This window comes from Eschrichtius robustus, chromosome 16, assembly GCF_028021215.1.
Source record: "Eschrichtius robustus isolate mEscRob2 chromosome 16, mEscRob2.pri, whole genome shotgun sequence".
NCBI lineage: Eukaryota > Metazoa > Chordata > Mammalia > Artiodactyla > Eschrichtiidae > Eschrichtius > Eschrichtius robustus.
Window position 1 is genome coordinate 88,567,897 of NC_090839.1, and position 20,505 is coordinate 88,588,401.

The window sequence follows — 20,505 nt, forward strand, 5'->3', positions numbered from 1 at the left end:
CCGAGTCTCCTGGTTTTATTTATTTATTTATTTTTGGCTGTGTTGGGTCTTCGCCTCTGCGAGAGGGCTTTCTCTAGTTGCGGCGAGCGGGGGCCACTCTTCATCGCGGTGCGCAGGCCTCTCACCATCGCGGCCTCTCATTGCAGAGCACAGGCTCCAGACGCGCAGGCTCAGTAGTTGTGGCTCACGGGCCTAGCCGCTCCGCGGCATGTGGGATCTTCCCAGACCAGGGCCCGAACCCGTGTCCCCTGCATTGGCAGGCAGACTCTCAACCACTGCGCCACCAGGGAAGCCCTTTTTTTTTTTTAATTTAATTTTCATTTTATATTGGCGTATAGTTGGTTTACAATGTTGTGTTAGTTTCAGGTGTACAGCAAAGTGATTCAGTTATACATATACCTATATCTATTCCTTTTCAGATTCTTTTCCCATATAGGTTATTACAAGACATTGAGTTCCCTGTGCTACAAAGTAGGTCCTTGTGGATTATCTATTTGATAAATAGTAGAACACACTATGATCTTAAACCTTAACTCAAATTCCTGATTCTTCCCTTTCTTTCTTCAGGGAATAAACCTCTCGGAGGACTTCCACTGGGAAAACTGGTCCTTAAATACAGACAGATGAACCCCTCATTTTAGGAGAATGCAGAAGTTAGCAGCAAAAATCCCTAATGACTTTTCTGACTCCTGGCGAAATAAGCCCGTGACTTCCTGCTGGACGCAGGTGCAGACGCCACTGCAACAAATGGGCTGCTGGGAACTAGGTGCAGGGATAGACACACAATCTACATGCAATTTTCTCTTTCAAAAGCACAGAAGTTGTGGCAAGAAAGCAATCATCAAGCAAAGTTGAACTGTAGCTGTTCCCCAGACCCAGAGAAGAGAGCAAACACACTCTGGGAGAGCCAGGTCCCACCCCAGAGGGAATTTTCGATATGCAGACAACAGCCAACTTCCTAAAAGAGAATCTCAGGAAAAGAAATAAAAATAAATACAGTGGGTGGTGAACGGGCCAGGAATGGGCTCCCTCTACCTGCACTCCAGGTGATGAGGAGATGCCTCACCTGACAGGTGACAAACCACAACTAGCAAAAGCCACAAATCAGATTCCAATCAACTGCTCCTGGAACTGTTGCTTTTTTTTTTTTTTAATTTACAAGTAGGTGTGAATGTCAAAACTGTACAACCCAACAGAGACATGGGCTTACCTGGGAGGACTCTGGGGAATGGCTGACCACCTGGTCAGGCTCCTGGTTGTTCCTGATGTTGTCCTGTTGCTGATGGAGAAGAGCGAGCCCTGCTGCAATGTCGCTGGGCACCAGGTCCGTGTCCTGGGTGGGAAACCACAGCAGCTTATCATAAACCCAGCGGGAACGGCCCACGAGCTCCCGAGGGTCCAGTTTTACACAGTTCACATGCACACACATGCACATACACATACAGTTACGTGTGAAAAGGTGCTCGAGAACATAAATATTTTACTGATCTCTGTTCTCAGATTTCACGTCAAGTGAGTCAGCTATTTTTCATCTACTTCACGTCGCCTGTAAAGTGGGTGAGTAAATGGGTAAATTCGCCCTCTTTGGAGTAACGTCTGATTTTGGCCCAGGTTTACACTCTCACTGCTCGAGATGCTGAGAAGGTTTTGTTGAAAGAGTCCATGGCAGAGATGTATGAGACTGGACTTACACTCACTGGGCAGAACGAGCCTCAGAAAGACCCTCAAACTAGGAAAGCAACAGAGTGAGTGTCCAGAGCCTGACCTGACCCTCTCCTTCACGAGGGACACGGAGCAGATGGGAGTCCACAAGAAACCAGGTACTGGCCACTCGGCCACTTGAGCCATCGGTTCTGCCCACGATGCAGGTTAAGACGTCCTCTAAGAATAGCCAGATTCTCTTCCTCCTTCTTTCAACAATCTTAAGACCAGGCTGAAGTGCTCCTTTGAAATTATTTAGGGGGACACGCTTCTCTCATCCCTATGTGGAGGCTGCTGGTTACGGAGCCAGCCGTGAGCAGGGCAGGCCTGGACACCACACAGAGGTGAGAAAAAGGCTGGCAGGCGTGCAAGACGTCAAGAGAACTCCTCTCTCTTACTCGGTTGCAGTACTGAACATAATGGCAGTTTATCAGAGATCATTATAAGAGAAATTGGATGTGAAAGAAAAACAAATGTTTCCAAATCACTGAAGAAACTGCTCTAGAACCATGACACCCTTCTGCATTGCAACTGTCTTTAAAAAGAGAATCATCTATCATTTCTATCATGCCATAAAGTTGTAAGAAACCCAGGGTCTGATACTACCTCGGAGGCATGACACTGCCGGGACCTGGCATCTGCTGAGAACCAGCTGGACAAAGAATGTAGGAAAAGACTGGCAAATGATTCTCAAAATGTACAGGTTCCACTACTTAGTTCCTTAAGAACTATTTCAAAATCTTAACTGTGTAACAGATGGGCGTCAACACAAGGATGCGCCGACCAGGGGGTGGGGTCTGTGAGCACAGGGCCCCGGGTCCCTGCTCCCTGGAGCTCTCGGGCGCTCACCCCAGGGCACACCTCCACCCGCCGCACCCACAGAGGACTCACTCTCAGGAGGTGTTTTATGTCAACGGGGAGACGGGTTCAAAATGCAGAGAACTCATCTTCCCCAAAGAAGTGTTTACTTAAACAGAAGAAAGAGACCAGAGCAGACCCCGTCGGCTTACTGAAAAGTAGGTTGAGAAAAGCTCTGCCGTACTCGAAAATGCAACTCGAGTACGGTCGTCTTTGCCGATGCAGCAGCACAGGAACTTGATTCTCGTCTCCCACACGCTTGTAGCTGCCGTCTTGAGGCCATTAAGTAACTGGCTGGACTCATGACTATCCGGGTGATGGGGGCCCGCAGGCGGATACGGAGCCATCTTCCCCCCCAGCGGGTCAAAGACGATGACAATGATGACCGCGGTGGAGGCGACGGTGATCCAGCTGCGACACAGAGAGAGGAGAAGGCTCGGGGGCTGCAGGCCTGAGGTGACCCGTGCGGTCACTCTCTGCATCTGTACAGCTTGCGCCTCTTGTTACTAGGGAAGGTGGGGATCTCCCAGAACCTGGCAGAGGCGGGCAACTTGTTTCTTCTAGAAAGTTCCTTATGAGCCCATGGCCAACCCAGGCCCGGCAAAGATCAGAGCCCCGAAAGCCACAAAAGGAAAAGGCAACTGTCTGGTGGGCAGAGCCTCGGCCTGGGCGTGGAAGTCCCTGACCTTGACCCAGGCCTACTCCCCAGGGTCTCGGGGTTCCCCTCAGTAAAACCAAAGGAGGCTTCCTGTGCCACGGGATACCCTCACAGGTCTTTCATTCATTACGTTTCAATATTTCTAGGTTGTCCACCATGCGCAAGGCGCCCTGGGTCCATGAGCACGTGTGCTCCTGGAAGGTGGCCCAGGAAGGGCCGCCACGGCCTCTACCGAGAGGCTCAGCAGGGCGGCGGGAGTCTCCATCCCCTTATTTACAGCATGAGGGGATGTGACTAGATCATCTGTAAGATTTTTAGTCTGGAAAGGGCATAAAACTTATTCCAGCAGATTATTTCCTGTAGCCATTCCAGACACTATATTTCTTCACGTCCTACTTTTAGTTTTTGCCCTATTTTGGTCTTCAGGTCTCTTCCTTCTTGTAAGGGAAGGGAGGGAATGCAGAAAAATGAGAACCGGTAAGAAAGGAAACTACATCAATAAATGCACAATGGGAGATGAACTATTCCTCATGTATGAACAAGTCCCTCTGCATTTTTATGGTTTACTCAAAAAGATCCCTTTCTAACTATATTAGGAAGCCTGCATGACACTGGGCCACCTCAGTTACTCAGAAGGTATTTGTTTACCTCCATCTCGAGTGCATTTTGGACAAGAAATTGCAGAACACTGGAGACCTCACCTGACCGCGACAGTCGCAATGATGCCATTCCCCACCGTCCTGTCACACTGAACACCGTCCTCTATCCAGGCGGCCCCCAGGGACGCCCAGACCATCTCTGGCAGAAAGAGTGCCAGGCGCACGTAGAGCAGCTTAGACATGGATTTCCGTGGTCCAGGATTACAAATGGTCCCTGAAACACAGAAAATGTTCAAACTGGTCACTTGCCCCCTCAGAGATGAGTAGTTGCCCTTCCACAAAAAAACAGCTGTCACAGCACACATATGTGTCCCATAGGCACACCCGCCATCTGACTTTTCTGCCTGTACTTGGGCATCCATGCCTAAGTTTGAGAGCAAGAGACAAAGCGAGGGATGGGAAACATGACAAAAAGCCTCAGATTCATTTCTTAGATTTACCAGCGTTTAAAAACACTTCTGGGTTCTAACTAGAGTGACAATAAAATCCTTGTCCAAATTGGGATACTTTTGAGAGCAAAGGGAGGCTCTATTAATAATGCTGGGACAACCAACATAAAACAGAACTGTCACAAGCAAACAGAGGTATACAGTCACCCGGGTTCTCACAGCCAGGAAGATCCAGGCACCACCTGAAGCAGCACGGGCCCATTCTTCTTCAATCTTCCCAGTGACTGTGACACAGTCATCACCTCATTTTACAAATGAGGAAGCTGAGGCTCAGAGAGCTTAGTAACCACTTTCTAAACCATAATCCAGATTCGCATGCCGCAGGCTCTCTGCCTCACCAATGCTCCGTGGTCCTCACTTTTGGGAAGCGAACAATTCTGATGTGTGAGACCACTTGCAGAAGCCCACCATTTAGACACAACATTTAAAACCGAGTTTGGGGCTTCCCTAGTGGCGCAGTGGTTAAGAATCCGCCTGCCAATACAGGGGACACGGGTTCGAGCCCTGGCCCGGGAAGATCCCACATGCCGCGGAGCAACTAAGCCCGTGCAGTACAACTACTGAGCCCGCGCTCTAGAGCCTGAGAGCCACAACTACTGAGCCCACGTGCCACAACTACTGAAGCCCGCATGCCACACCTACTGAAGCCCACGCACCTAGAGCCCGTGCTCTGCAACAGAGAGAAGCCACCGCAACGAGAAGCCTGAGCACCGCAACGAAGAGTAGCCCCCGCTCGCCGCAACTAGAGAAAGCCCGCGTGCAGCAACGAAGACACAACGCAGCCAAAAATAAAAACAAATAAATTGGGAACATATGTATAACTGATTCACTTTGTTATAAAGCAGAAACTAACACACCATTGTAAAGCAATTATACTCCAATAAAGATGTTTAAAAAACAAAAACAAATAAATTTATAAAAATAAATAAATAAATAAATAAATAAATAAAACTGTAAAACAAATCCAAGTATCATTAGAGGCCTGTGTACTTTAATTCTTGATGTAAATCAACTCTCTCCCTTTGGGAAAAAGTTGTGATAAACACCAATTTAAGCAACATAAAAATGCCACGTGATTAAAACAAAAACAGTGACTGAAAAAAAATCTAAGATCTAAAAAATAATTTGATAAGGAAATAGCTTTTAAATTCCAAAAGCTACCTTCCATTAGAATGAATTACTTAGAGTCACATTTTAAAATATTAGACACTATCAGGCCTTATTTTTGGCACAAAGACAAAATGTTCTAAGATAACCGAAACAGCACTCTCTCTCTCTCCCAGGGACAATGAGTGCAGGTATGTAAAAATCAGTCCTGTATCTGGAGTATTATTCTGTAACAATAGGCAACCAGCAGAGAGAAACAGGAAACAGCACCTGCTCACTCCCACCTCCTGGAGGGCTAGGACTCCAAAGAAGAGGCTGCCGCAGCAGGGAGGCTCCAGCCCGGGACGCTGCCCGGAGGAAGCAAATTCAGAGGGAAGCAAGCAGGAGACGGAGTTCTGGTGAAGGGGCCAGAAAAGACATGAGATACTGAAAAAGTCTCCTTTTTATGTTTATGCTTGCCTAGAAAAGCGTTTTTATTTTACTCAGACCTTTATTTTCTCCTCGAGGTAAAGAGCTGCAGCGAGCATCACAAAGCTGACGCCCCAGAATGAATGAGCATGGCTACGTCCCCGACCGTAATATCCCTGACGCCGTCTCAGGAAGTAACCCCGTTGCCCTTCACGTGGCTGAGCCACTGACAGGAGAGCCACACAAGGAAGGCCTGTGTCACAGAATCTTGGGACTTGACACCTCTAGCCACTGCAGTGATTTTCTCCGGCACGAGAGGAGCTCTTGAGACACAAACGCCGAGGCGATGCAAGATGTCCCAGAATCCATCCAAACACAGCGAAGGGCAGACCTTGGAGGTTGAGGGCGTTCTCTCAAAACACGATAGTCACGAGGGTGGATCTTCTGTAATTAAACCTCCCACAGGGTCAAAACAGTAGGATTTCATCAGGGAGGTTCTCAAATCAAAACTAGAAACTACCACGATATCAAGATTCTACAGTGAAGACCAAAAAAAAGGTAAATACACAAGCATCAGTTTTCTGGATAAAGATGACTGAATTCTCTTTGTTCCAAATGCACCCTTACAATGTGTGCTGTTTCGTTTAGAGGTGTATCAGCCAAAAGCTCCATAAACAGGGACTTTCCGTTCAAATGACAGATTAATTATCGAGATGACTTACGAAACAGAAGGGGTGATGGGAGTTATCCATGTATCAGTAATAAAGTTTACCAAGGGGTTCACGGTTATTAAAAGATGTACCTAAAGTTTATAACTTGTAAAAAACTCTGATTCTGTGCAGGCAATGCAGGTAAAGGGTGAAAAGTTCAAAGCGCTCAAGTAGGTATAAAGTAAATGTTAAGCCTCCCTCCCACCGCTGAATCCCAGCCCTCGGTCACCTTCCCTCACAGTAAACTAGTCACTCGTGTACCCCCCCCAAGAGAGTCCACACATAAACCAAACAGGTAAGTTTATCCCTTTACAAAAAAGTAACAAACTACATACAGTGTCCTGTACCTTAGCATATTGGAAATCACTCCTTGTCCATTCACAAAGCATTTCACATTCTTTTTAACAGGTGCACAGGAGACCATCATATGAACGAGCGACACTTAAACTGGCGGCCTATTGACAGGCACCGAGTTTGTTCCAATCTTTCGTGCCTACAAGCAACACTGTGGCAAACTTCAAGTATTTTGCACACATGCAAATATATAGGGAAAAAACCGACTGATACCCATATGTACACAACACACACAGCCAAATTAGGCTTCCAAGAGATTCAGCAAATCTACATGCCCACCAACAAAATGAGCTGCCTGAGCAGAAGGGAGGTTCTGGGGAAGGCGTTCCCTGCTCCAGGAAAGACCCAGAAGCAGCAGTCTCACAACTGCACAGATTCACCAACCCAATGTACCATCTTGATGAATTTTCCTTATTGTGATTGAGGCTGAATTTTTTTTACATACGTAAAAATCTCTTTTACTTATTTTATTGTTCACCATATTTGCCCATTTTTGCGCTGCCTATTGGTCTTTTTCTTATTTATCGTAGAGCCCTTCTACATTAAGGAGATTGGCTCTAAGTCTCATCTGTTACAATATTTTTTCCCATTTGTCTTTTTTTTTCTTTGAAAAAGTAAGAGAAAAACTTTATTTCAAACAGGTTCAGTGGTATGCATGCTACAGCAAAGGCTGGTTGTAACAGCGGTTTCATTTCAAACCTGAATTGATGCACAAATGCGACACTGTTAAGCAACGATCAATTACTGCTAAAATGTGGATTAAATCCACCAATATGCCAATTCCGACATTTATTGTAGATTCTATTATTTATTTTAGTAGTAGAGGTTAATTTTCATCAGAAGAAAATGAAAACGACCTTATGGCTTCTACTAAGGTAATGAGCTGTATCCCCAGTACTGCTTTGAAATTATACCCCTAGGTTGTTAAGAGAAATTCTGACTTCATCCAAAGGTATTACTTAACTGATAATCTTCAGTCATCGTCTACTGTTGGCTTGATGGTTATTCCTCTTCTTATTTGACCCTAACCATCATCTGTCTTTTTTTTTTAACTTTATGGTATTCTTCACTGAAATTTACATAATATTTAAAATAAAGCATATGATGTTATTGATTTGTAACAAATTGGCAATTAAACTAACCTGTTTTTATAAAATACTGTCTTCAGTTCAGTTGTGGTATCTTTCTCAAACTCAAACTGGTTTAAAAACAAACAGGGTGCTTCCCTGGTGGTGCAGTGGTTAAGAATCCGCCTGCCAATGCAGGGGACACGGGTTCGAGCCCTGGTCCAGGAAGATCCCACATGCCGCAGAGCAACTAGGCCCGTGTGCCACAACTACTGAGCCTGCGCTCCAGAGCCCGCAAGCCACAACTACTGAGCCCATGTGCCACAACTACTGAGGCCCATGTGCCTAGAGCCTGTGCTCTGCAACAAGAGAAGCCACAACAATGAGAAGCCAAGAGTAGCCCCCGCTCGCCGCAACTAGAGAAAGCCCGCACGCGGCGACGAAGACCCAACACAGCCAAAAATAAGTAAATAAAATAAATAAATTAAAAAAAATAAAAACAAGCAGGATCTGTCTTGACTCAAGGGACTGGAAATGCAGGGCCAGGACTGGCACCAGGGTGTCCTCTGCTTCTCGGCCCTGCCCTCCTCTGTATTCAGCTCCTCCTGGGCTGTGAGTGGAGGAGACTCAGCAGGAATTCAGCAGCTCACTCATGCACAGTGCCATTCAGAAGGAAAACCATATGCTGCTTCTGGATCTTTCCCAGAGGAGCAGGGAAGGACTTCCCGGGGACTTCCCAGGAAACTCCCTGAATTTCACTGGCCCGAATCAGGGCACATGTCCAGTCCTGAACCAACCACCCATCCTGCGCCGGGCAGAGGGCCGGTTTCTGACACATCCACTTGCTATGTGAGGGGTCGGGGGAAGTCCTGTCTGGAGGAGGCTGCTGCATAAGCAACCCACCCAGAACACCCCGCAAAACCGAGAGATGTTTGCCGAACTCTGACGTGTGACGGTGCGTGCGAGGGGAAGCCTGAGGCACGCGGCCATCCATCCACCGCAGGGGTGTGACTGTGCCCTGACGCCACCAAAAATATCTGAAGAAAAACATTTAAGGAAAAAAAGGCTTATACCTAACCCACTATTACAGTTGTAAACCTGGTGTGCTGAACAGCATGTGATGTGAACAGACAGGGAAACTAAATTAGATACCCTGTACCTGAAATGACACCATCTTTCAGAAAATCTGAGCTCAGTAAGAACCTCACAGTGCTAAATGCTCATCGTACACATTTCAGCTCCTTCCTTTCCTTCAGCATCAGCACCAATGACACTCCAGACTTGGGGTCCGACAAAGACCACAGAACTGGGACCGTCTTTGATCCAGACCCCATGCATTCATGTTTTCAGAGGTAAACTTAAATATCCAGAGCTCTATGTTCTACGTTACTGCAGTACGTGGGCATGTGCCATGCTTCTTGGTCATCCAAATCCTAAGGTCTTTTTCTCATGAAACACTTTGCCACTAACATTTCTCTCTGTATTTCTCCCCACGAACTACCATCTATTAAGTTTCAGTCTATCGTTCCACCCTGTCAAGAGATCTTGATTCCATCACCCAGGGTATCAGCTACTTACTCTCTACCAGTTTTATCATCATCATCTACAATCTGTAAGCCTCCCTCCTACATCCCGATTCAAGCAGTGATAAAACACGTTGGATGGTAGCGTGCCATGCAGCCCCTGCCTTTGACGGATGAGTTTTCATTTACTGATGCATTTCTTTATCAGCCACAAGAGTGCTCAGCTCAACCTACAAACCACAGTAATCGACAGGGAAGGTTTCCAACATTTTCAGACATTCTCAGCTAAGCGACTGTCTGCAGAAAATGGTAACATATAGAAAAAAATTATCAAGAAGAGATATAACTCTTACAACTCATTAATAAAGGACAAAGAACCCAATTTAAAATTGGGCAAAGAATCTGAATAGATATTTCTTTAAAAATAATATAAAAATGGCCACTGAGCATATGAAAAGATGCTCAATATCATTAGTCATCAAGAAAATGCATATCAAAACCGCAATGAGATAGCATTTCATATCTACCAGGATGGCTATGATCAAAAAGTCAGATAATAAGTGTTGGTGAGGATGTGGAGAAACTGGAACCCTTATAAAGTGCTGGTGGGAAAGAAAAATGGTGCAACTGCTTGGAAAACAGTCTGGCAGTTCCTCAGGAAGTTAAACAGGTTTACCAGGTGATCTAGCACTACCACCCCTAGGTACGTATCCAAGAGAAATAAAAACATAAGGGTATGTAAAACATGTATGCGAATGTTGAAAGCAGCATTATCTGTAACAGCCAGAAAGTGGAAACAACCCAAATGTCCACCAACTGACGAATGGATAAGTAAACTGTGGTATATACGTTCAGTGCAACACTATTCAGTCATAAAAAGGAATGAAGTGCTGATACATGCTGTAACACGGATGAACCTTGAAAACGTTACCCCAAGTTTAAGAAGCCAGACCGAAAGGGCACATCGTGGATGAGTCCACCTATATGATGTCCAGAACAGGCAAATCTACAGACAGGAAGTAGAGTAGTGGACACCTAGGGCTGAGGGAGTTGGGGAGAAATGAGGAGTAATTGCTAGTGGGTACAGGGATTCTTTTTGGGGTGATGAAATGTTCTGAAATTGATTGCGGGGAGGGTTGCACGACTCTCTGAATATACAAAAAATCACTGAACTGTCCACTTAAATGGATGAATAGTATGGTACGTGAATTACATCTCAAAAAAGCTATTAAAAAAGAAGAGGTGTTGGGAATTCCCTGGTGGTCCAGTGGTTAGGACTCCCCCACTGCAGGGGGCCCGGGTTCCATCCCTGGTCTGGGAACTAAGATCCCGCAGGCTGCGCAGCCAAAAAAAAAGAAGAAGAAGAAGAAGAAGAGGTGTCAAACAGAAAAGACTGGTGTTTACCTTTCATGCTGACACACACGATGGCTGACACGGTGCCTATGATAACTGCCAGGAGAATGATGAGCACGATCAGGTAACTGCTGAGCAGGACGCCACCAGGACAGTCCAGCTTCCCTCTGTGCACGAGGTAGAGCGTCAGGATGCCCATCCACCTGCCGAGACACAGGCAGCGTCAGAAATGGAATCCAAGGAGCCGCTTTGAAAAACACAATGCAAGGAAGTGAATGGAGTTAATACTTTCCAAAACAAGGCGAGGTTCACTTTGGAACTGAATCTTCCTCAATAAGATATTTACTAAGTCAACTAAAGAGTATGGCTTTCTTTTTTATTTTTAATGAGTTTTATACTTTCTATGCTTACATCCATTGTTTTTACTCTGTGCCTGTTGTAATACACTCAAAGCCATCAGCAAGCAAATATCATGTGAACTGCTGGAAAGCAGCCCCATCATGACTCCAAGATATGCACCTGGTAAACAAAGTATATGCTTGTTCAATCATCAGCAAGAGAATTTTTACTTCTGTGGATTAACAAGAAACGGACAAACACACATCGTAATCTGCTGGGTGTAGTACAAAAACAAGGGGATGGAAAGCAAGCTATGGAAAGATGTTCTGTGGTGAACACTGATCAACTTGAAAGGACAAGGATTGCGGACTCATAAGTATATTTTGTAATTCAGGACACAACAATGAAAGGCAGCACCAAACAATGCAACGTGACAGTGATTCTTCACTAGAGTTATTTCAGAATCCGGAAGGGAACCATTTGGCAAGAACGCGGTATTAGAGATACAAGGCCAGAAGAGGAACTGGACTAGATAACTTTTTATGCTTTTATCAGTTTTGTGATATTAAATTCTTGTCTAGAAATAATAACGTGAAATGATCTCAGAAAGACTGGCTCTAAAAACTATGAAACAACTAAGAAGCAGCTCATAATTTCATGTTCTTAAATCCCTCTCCCCTTAAGAATCTACTTTTTAATAACGATGATATTACTCTTCGCTCAGACCCTCTGGGACTGACTTTCAGGCACCCAATTCCACTTCCCACGGATTCCACATTTTGCAAGACTAGAGAGAAAATGCCAGTCGTGTGTGCTCGTCAAGGGATTCAGCCACAACCGGCTCAGGAACGGCACGAACAGTATTGTTGCCATTCCTGCGTTTGGTAGACAAGATGCAGTGCATTTCCATGCAGAACGCTGGAGTGATGCTGATGGCTGTTCCCGGCTCGAGGCAGGAGGTCCCGAGGCCACGGCTTTGGGCGGCAGCGCAGTCCCGGCGGCTCCCAGGCCCGGGTCTCGGCGCCCCGGAGGGGTGCCCGTGCCCTGCAGCGCCGACGTCCCGCCGGCGGGCCCAACCCATGACGCCGAGCACGGCGCACCCGCTCTGGACCGCCGTGTGCCGTCTGTAAATAGGGAGAGCAGCGGCACCCACCTCCTCGGGCGGTGGAGAGGACCAGGTACGAGAACGCAGGGCAGGCGACACCGTCCCTGCCCTCGGCCGCCTCGGCCCCGCTCCCTCCTCCGCCTCGGCCCCGCTCCCTCCTCCGCCCCGGCCGCCCGCTGCCCGCAGAGCCCGCCCTCACCACAGCACTCGCACGAACAGCTCGAAGACCCCCGGGAAGACCAAGTCGTCGCTGGCGATGGCCCACCGCCGGCCGAAGAGCACCATCCCCGGCATGGCGAAGAACCCGCCGCCCGGGCTCGGGCCGGCTCGCCGCGAGCGAGCTGCCACCCGGAGCCCAGCGCCCTCCGGTCTCCACCGCCGAACCGCGACTCTGCGCAGGCGCACGCGGGGGCGGGTGTGTGTTGGGGGGGGCGGGGGTGGGGAGAGAGAGTGAGAGAGAGACCGAGACCGGCGCACGCGCACTGGGCCCCACGCAGCGGCCGCTGGGCCTCTGCGCCTGCGCAGATGCGCTGACCCGGAAGACACAGGTGGGTCTCCTAGGGTCTTCGCAGGTGTGAAGTCTGTTCTGCTATTTTCTTTTTGTAGATAAGGACTCTTCCTGACCCGAAGGGTTAGCTAGCCCAGAGACCCCCAGCAGTCAGTGGCGGATCTGGAGTTCATACCCAGGTCTGTGGGGCTACAAGCCTGTGACGAAGTTGCCACCAGCCCCGCCCTATCCTGGGGTGAGGAGTGCCTCCTTAGGACCATTCCCTGGTTCAGGGCCTGAAGCCACACGGCAGCTTTGTGCTGGGGAGTGGGGAATAGCCTGATCTGCCCTCCTTCCTCCCGAGCAGGTCATAGGTTCTGACCACTTCTCGGCCCCTCCACTCCCCTCCACCCTGACCCGAGCCCTCTTCATCATGTACCTAACCCGGTCTTCCCACTGCTCTCCCCCACTCTGCCACCCCACCTACGGTGCATTCTCCCTACAGCAGCTGGGGTGACCTTGTTGAACCGTCAAACCAGGCCCATCAGCTTAGGATCTTGCAAGGCTGCACTCCCAACCCTTAGAGAAGCTTTTCCCTGGTAGTCACACAGCACAAGTCTGTAAATGCGTGATTATCTGCCTTCCCGGGTTAGGGTTACTACTTTCTCCCTCCTTCACTCCACTGCCTGCCACTTTTTTTTCCCCTGAAATACATCAAGCTTTTTCTTGCCCCAAGGTTTTCAAAGTTTCCGTGTCCTCTGCCAGGGACGCTCCTCCTGCAGGTATTTCCCTGTCACTCTCTCACTTCACTCAGCCCTCAGCTCCAGCGTCACTGCCTCAAGAGCCTTCCCTGGCCACTTTATCTAAAACAGCCCACCCATCGGTTCCCGTTCCTTTGCCCAGCTTTAGTTTCCTTCACAGCACTTAATCACTCCCTGACATTGTATCACACGTGTTACCTCTCTCCTCCCACCTTGAGTGTGTAAGTTGCCTGAGCTTGGAAACCTTGTCCATCTTGTTCACTGCAATGCACATAATAGAGCACATTAAATGCACTTATTAAATACGTCATTAATGAACAAACAAACATTAAATGTCAAATTTTTCCAAGTCTGAAGAACCTTCAGGGGTCTTCTAAAGGGCAGAATTTCATAGTTAAAAATAATAATGAAACTGTATTGACGGTTGTGAAAATGATACAGGGAATTGTAAACAAGGAAGTTATGAGATTTTTATAGAAAAAGAGAATCATTCAATCATTCATAAAATAAATATTTATTGGGCACTTGGTGTGGCCAGAAGTGACTTAATCAGAGAGGTCAGGGAAGACTTCCCTGAAGAAGATATTAAAATGAGCTCTGGAGGAAGAGTAGCAATTAAGGTGAAAAAGGGTGATTCAGAAGTTAGAACATTGTGCCTGTGATCACATACATTTTTTTTTCCAGTTTAAATAAAAGAGGAAATTTATTAGAAGAATACAGTTTCTTGCAGGGACTCCAACAGCAGAAATGGGTTAAGAGCTAGAAGGAAGCCTTTCTGCAGGACAGGTCATGTTGTAACCACAAACGTTTACTTCTGGGTTTTGCAAGAACATGAATAGAATATTCTAGAGGTCAGTCCTCCCTGTATAGTGCATACGGGACTAGAATGTGGCTTCATTTCTGCTGGCTTTTTGATCCTTATATTCCTTTATGCTGGCTTCAAACGTGTCAAGCGCATGTTGGCAGATGTCTATTCATGAGCTCAGTCAGGCCTCTCTGAAAGGGCTCAACAGCTGGAAGGGTACCTCGAGTCTGTATGTGCAAATTAATTTTGCTCTCTGAAGGATGGGTTGTAGTGTAACCACAAAATTCCACTTCCGGGTTCTTCATGATCATGTAACGAAGAGAATTTCCTAGGGTATGGTCCTCCTCATGCAATACAAATGTCACACAGTGTCTATCTGTCCCAGGTGCCTGGACCATTTCCAGGGCTGTCTTCCTCTCGTCTTCAGCCATTGGGGTCTTCAATCCAGATATTTTTCTCTCCAGCTCCTGGTCCTCTTCCGTGGCGGGAGCGGGTTCTGGGATCCTCAGGTGGTGCTGGAGGGCCAGAGTTTCTGCCACATACCTCTTAAGCCTGCAGGCGCAGCAGGAAGGAAGGAAGGACTGACACATATTTTCTTAAATGTAACAGTTTCCTTTTGAAGACAGGATTTGTAAGGTTTAGCAATAAGATAATGCTTCCACATAAACTTTTGTTAGTAAAGGTAAAGGAGATACTGTGAACTTAATGTTACAAATGTTAACAACAAACCATGAAACTATATAACTTCAAAAAGATAGTAAACAAGGCTTCCCTGGTGGCCCAGTGATTAAGAATCCGCCCGCCAATGTAGGGAACACGGGTTCGAGTCCTGGGCTGGGAAGATCCCACATGCTGCGGAGCAACTAAGCCCGTGCGCCACAACTACTGAGCCTGCTCTCTAGAGCCCATGAGCCACAACTACTGAGGCCATGTGCCACAACTACTGAGCCCGCGTGCTGCAACTACTGAAGTCCACAAGCCTAGAGCCCATGCTCTGCCACAAGAGAAGCCACTGCAATGAGAAGCCCACGCACCACAACGAAGAGTAGCCCCCTGTCGCTGCAACTAGAGAAAGCCCGCACACAGCAACGAAGACCCAACGCAGCCAAAGTTTAATTAATTAAAAAAACAAAAAATACATTTACCTTAGAAAAATTTGTTTACTTTTTTTAAATTAGTTAATTTTAAAAAAGTAGTTGCGGCACGCAGGCTCAGTAGTTGTGGCTCGTGGGCTCTAGAGCGCGGGCTCAGTAGTTGTGGCACACGGGCTTAGTTGCTCTGTGGCACGTGGGATCTTCCTGGACCAAGGCTCGAACCCGTGTCCCCTGCATTGGCAGGTGGATTCTTAACCACTGTGCCACCAGGGAATTCCCTGTATTTTGTATAGTTCTAATCACTGCAGGTATATTCTGCCATTTCCATGTAACAGTATTCCATTGATTGAATTAGAGCTATTGTATTTTTTTCTGTAAATTTATTTATTTGTATTTTATTTTTGGCTGCGTTGGGTCTTCGTTGTTGTCTGCGGGCTTTTCTCTAGCTGCGGTCAGCGGGGGCTACTCTTCGTTGCGGTGCGTGGGCTTCTCATTGCGGTGGCTTCTCTTGTTGCAGAGCATGGGCTCTAGGCGTGCGGGCTTCAGTAGTTATGGTGCACGAGCTTAGTTGCTCCGCAGCATGTGGGATCTTCCCGGACCAGGGCTTGAACCCGTGTCCCCTGCATTGGCAGGCGGATTTTTTTTTTTTTAAACAGAAAAGAAACCTACATTTTTTTTTAAAAATAAATTTATTTATTTATATTTATTTTTGGCTGTGTTGGGTCTTCGTTTCTGTGCAAGGGCTTTCTCTAGTTGCGACGAGCGGGGGCCTATCACTGTCACGGCCTCTCCTGTTGCTGAGCACAGGCTGGCAGGCGGATTCTTAACCACTGTGCCACCAGGGAAGTCCCAGAGCTATTGTATTTTATTTATTTTTTAATATTTGTTTTATTTGGTTGCACCAGGTCTTAGTTGCGGAAGGGAGGCTCCTCAGTTGCGGCACGTGGGCTCCTTAGTTGTGGCATGTGAACTCTTAGTTGCGGCATGCACGTGGGATCTAGTTCCCTGACCAGGGATCGAACCCAGGCCCCCTGCATCAGGAGCATGGAGTCTTATCCACTGTGCCACCAGGGAAGTCCTGAATTGGAGCTATTTTAAGACAATATATTGTGCCATCATGTGGGTATGTCATACAAAGCATAGGCAGCCCCTTATTTTACACAGGTTTTTTTCAATTTTCTATTAAAAATAGCTAGTTTAAGAGTTTAAAAAAATAAACAAGTAACTTTTTTGTTACTTCCAAAATGAGATATCCAAGTCAAAGCATAGCTCTTGAAAAGGTGAATGACCCATCGTTGACTTCTAAATGATGAAAATTTTCAAATACAGAGATGTCTGATACCTAAGGACCCACCATCCGATTTAACAAGGGATAACATCCTGCCATATTTGCTTCATCTTGAATTTGGTGGTGGTGGTGGGGGGAGATCTTTGATATCCTTCCCTGCTTGTTCTTTCAGGTTAATTTCACCATGTAGTTGCAAATAACAGCAGGTATTCTTCAGCGATTTCTTGGCATTTCATTTTATCTTCATATTAACTTGAAGAAACTAATCTTTATCCTGTGTTTCAAACTGATTCACATCTTCCTCTATTTCTCCCTTTAGGACTGGATTTTCTTTGAGTAAATCCCTATGTTCTGAATAGAATTAATATCCTTGGATTTAATGTTTGCCGCTATTGTCTGTGTCAGATGGGGGTTGGGATGGGGGATTTCAGCCGGGTGATCTTTCCGTCAGTTGGATAGTTTCTCTGAGCATTCTTTAAAGTCCTGAGATCTTCAGTTCTCAGAACTTGAAGTAAACACATCACTCAGTTTTAGGGCACACCAGTTTTCCTATTACAGAACTATTTATTGTCTTAGAAAACTTATGAGTAAATAGGTTCTGTGTTTCCATTCCGTTTTGGTAATGGAGTCAGTATATAGTGTTTGCCTGAAGACTCACTTTTTTTTTTTTTTTTTTAAAGGAATTCCTTTATTTTTATTATTTATTTATTTATTTTTGGCTGTGTTGGGTCTTCGTTTCTGTGCAAGGGCTTTCTCTAGTTGCGGCAAGCGGGGGCCACTCTTCATCGCGGTGCGCGGGCCTCTCACTATCGCGGCCTCTCTTGTTGCGGAGCACAAGCTCCAGACACGCAGGCTCAGTAGTTGTGGCTCACGGGCCTAGTTGCTCCGCGGCATGTGGGATCCTCCCAGACCAGGGCTCGAACCCGTGTCCCCCGCATTGGCAGGCGGACTCCCGACCACTGCGCCACCAGGGAAGCCCAAGACTCACTTTTTAAGCACCCAAGGTCACCCTAGGTCGGAAATCTGGAGTATTATGTTCTGGTAGTATAAAAAAGTATCCTTGTCATTGTTTAAAAGGACTAGTGCTATATTATGCTGCAACTTGCTTTTAAATTGCAGGGACAAAAGAGGGAATTGTTTCAGAACTGGAAGAGAATGCCCCGGCCAGCACCTGCACAAGACTCCACACTGCAAAGGCTAACCCAGATCAGTTGGCAGGGGAGGGAGCGGTGGTTACTGGGCAGAGTGCAGGTTCCTTGGAGATTCTACATCCAGCCACTAGATGGTGAAGCACACAGGCGAAAAACCCACATGGAGCCCCAATCCAATCAGCCCTCATCAGACCTCACTGACAGCAAGTTTTGCAAGGTAACTGGGAGTCAGTTTCTGAAAATGCAAGCTCTCTAACAAGGGCAAAACTACTAAAGTCGTCAAATGGGTCAAAGGAACTCTGGCTGAACTGGTTCCAGCCAGCTTTCAAGGCAGCTGTCCCAAGTTAAGCACAAAGAAGGGGAGGGGAAAGAGGGCCCCTGAGGTCCTGAGCACTTGACGTACCCCAAGCTGTGTTGTGAGCTTCAGGACGTGGGCTCGTCTACACCTCACAGAAATCCTGTGGCAGGAGTCTCTGCTGGTAACTGAGTGGGAACAAGGCTCATGTTAAATCCAAGGTCAGAGCTACAGTGTGGGGAGCCAAGACTCAACACAAGTCTGACCCCAAAGCTTGTGCTTTCCCTAGCGTTCCCACAAATCACTTACGATTTCTATTGAAATGGAATCTTTGCTTGATCTTTCCAGGAAACTGTCCAACCAAATGGTATCTCTGGAAAGGCTGGGCTGGATCTTCCCTAGCAAGGCCTTCCACCTGCAACTTTTTTTTTCTCCAGCCATTTCTCTCTTTGACCAGACTACATAAGGAAGCAGGAAACCTTCCTCTTCTTCTTCTTCTTGTTTTTGGCCATGCTGAGCAGCTTTCAGGATCTTGGTTCCCCAGCCAGGGACTGAACCCGGGCCACCACAAGTGAAGCACCGAGTCCTAACCACTGGACCGCCAGGGAACTCCCTGGGAAACGTTCTTCAAACCCTGTGATTGAACCGGACAGGGAATGGACTGCTGTCTGTAAGCAGCCAACAGCCAGCAGCTTTTCAGAGTTACTTAGTGGGCAAATTTGTTAACTTTGCTTTATCTCTCTGTATGTTTACATTAAAAAGAAACTCACACAAATAAAAGAGCTCGATAAAAAGTATGAATTACCTGATAACCTTTATTCGGGAAGTGAGAGTAATTCTGAAACAGTGCTTCGTGAGGTGCGTCAGACAATGCCTTTGTTTCCAGCGTGTGCACGGGTGCTGCCCAGTCCTGCGCTCCCCTAAGGCACCTGTTAAGATGTCATCCTGCTGGGCCACACGATGGCGGCAGCATCTTAGCCAGCTTTACAGTTACGTGGGCAGAACGACTGAAGGAGGCACTGACACTTCATGAACCAGGTGGCGTGCTGAAGTCCCAGATCCTCGCTCTATGCGTTGTGCTCTCCAGCGAATGATCCCAGCCTGTGTTTGATTTACATGCACAAAGACAAGTGTGAGGCCCCCCCCCACCCATCCCCAGCTTGGGCAGCAGGCGTCTGCTCCACTTAGGACACGATTTCCCGCCCTTCCTCCACACCGTCAGAATCTTCCAAGGAGGATGAAAACAGAAACAAAACTGGGATGCCAGAAAGAAAGAAACTCTGATCCACAAAAGCAAAGACATGCGGGGGGTCGGGGGGTCGGGGGGTGGGAATGAGAGAGAGGAAGACAGGAGGTTAAACGATGCAGTTAGTTACACTGCTTGTTTAGAAAGATGTGACGAGACACGCTAGATAAAAGTAAAACCCGTCCAGCTCCCTTCCTCCACAAGGTATTTTAATGCAGCGAGCGAGACTACATCCTTCTTGTATTCGACACTTGAACGTTCATGGTGCATCACATAAAAGCAAAGTCAAATGCTTTTGCATAAATCAAAAAAACACCGCAAACCAACACAATGGCAAAATCAGGAGGGAAATTCCAAATTTTCTAAAAAGTACAGAGGGTTCTAGATTATTAAGTGGAGAACAAATGTTTGCAGCCCTAGGTAGAGCTTCTGTTGCCAATCGAAAAACAAAAAAACCCATCCTGACATAGGATGTTCCAAAAGCCGAATTCAGAAAAAAGACAATTTGTTCTATGCTTAGTAAAATGTTTATTGAGGATGGTAACACAAGATAAATCATGCAAGAGGGCTCAGTAAAAAGAAAACAAAAAACAAAAAAAAGTAAGAGTAAAAGGAATGGCAATTGGTGCTGCCAGTTAAAAAAAAAAAGTCAATCATTTTGCTATCCAAAAGTGATATCAAAAATCGGTTGAATCTGAGCATAGACATGGTTGTAGTAATCTTTTGCAACTATAAATTAAAGTGATAGGTAACTACTTGTGTTCCATTTCTCAGAGGAGTCCTAGATCCAAAACAATCACAAATGCTTCTCGCACCTCACGCTCAGACGGCAGGCAGCCCACAGCCCCTGCCCACCGAGTTCTTTGACAGCCTTGGGACAGTCTCAAACTGACACTTCTTAGCAGGGGAGGAGGGCAGGCACCTTTGGTGACTCTTAAATGAGACTCCATCGACATTCAGAATCTTAAAATTTTGGTAATGAAAACCTTAAGACTTGCAAGTCACCCTTACCAGCCTTAAATGTAGTGTTGCGACGTCCAAGGAAGGATTTCCACATCAGGTGGGAAGTGATTTGAACAGATGTACC

At 46.8% G+C, this 20,505-nt stretch overlaps 2 protein-coding genes across 4 annotated transcripts in view; both read right to left on the minus strand.

The window, feature by feature from the left end:
- Positions 1-12,667, minus strand: part of DAGLB (diacylglycerol lipase beta) — a 31,553-nt gene extending 18,886 nt beyond the window's left edge. For 2 of the 3 annotated variants that reach the window (XM_068566127.1, XM_068566126.1), the window contains exons 1-5: positions 12,491-12,667; positions 10,899-11,050; positions 3,919-4,090; positions 2,712-2,970; positions 1,211-1,333 (exon numbers count right to left, since the gene is read on the minus strand). In XM_068566127.1, coding sequence (XP_068422228.1) covers positions 1,211-1,333; positions 2,712-2,970; positions 3,919-4,090; positions 10,899-11,050; positions 12,491-12,585 — 801 coding nt within the window. In that variant the 5' untranslated portion in view covers positions 12,586-12,667. The remainder of the gene's footprint in view (positions 1-1,210; positions 1,334-2,711; positions 2,971-3,918; positions 4,091-10,898; positions 11,051-12,490) is intronic. The other variant, XM_068566128.1, reaches the window with a different exon arrangement.
- A 1,401-nt stretch (positions 12,668-14,068) lies between these two features.
- Positions 14,069-19,156, minus strand: LOC137750671 (DNA-directed RNA polymerases I and III subunit RPAC2-like; the record flags this gene model as incomplete). Its single annotated transcript, XM_068525118.1, is given in 3 exon segments — positions 14,069-14,507; positions 14,509-14,896; positions 18,978-19,156. Coding segments are annotated over 3 exon segments (654 nt in total), but the record flags the coding sequence as incomplete, so codon positions are not given.
- Positions 19,157-20,505: the final 1,349 nt, after the last annotated feature.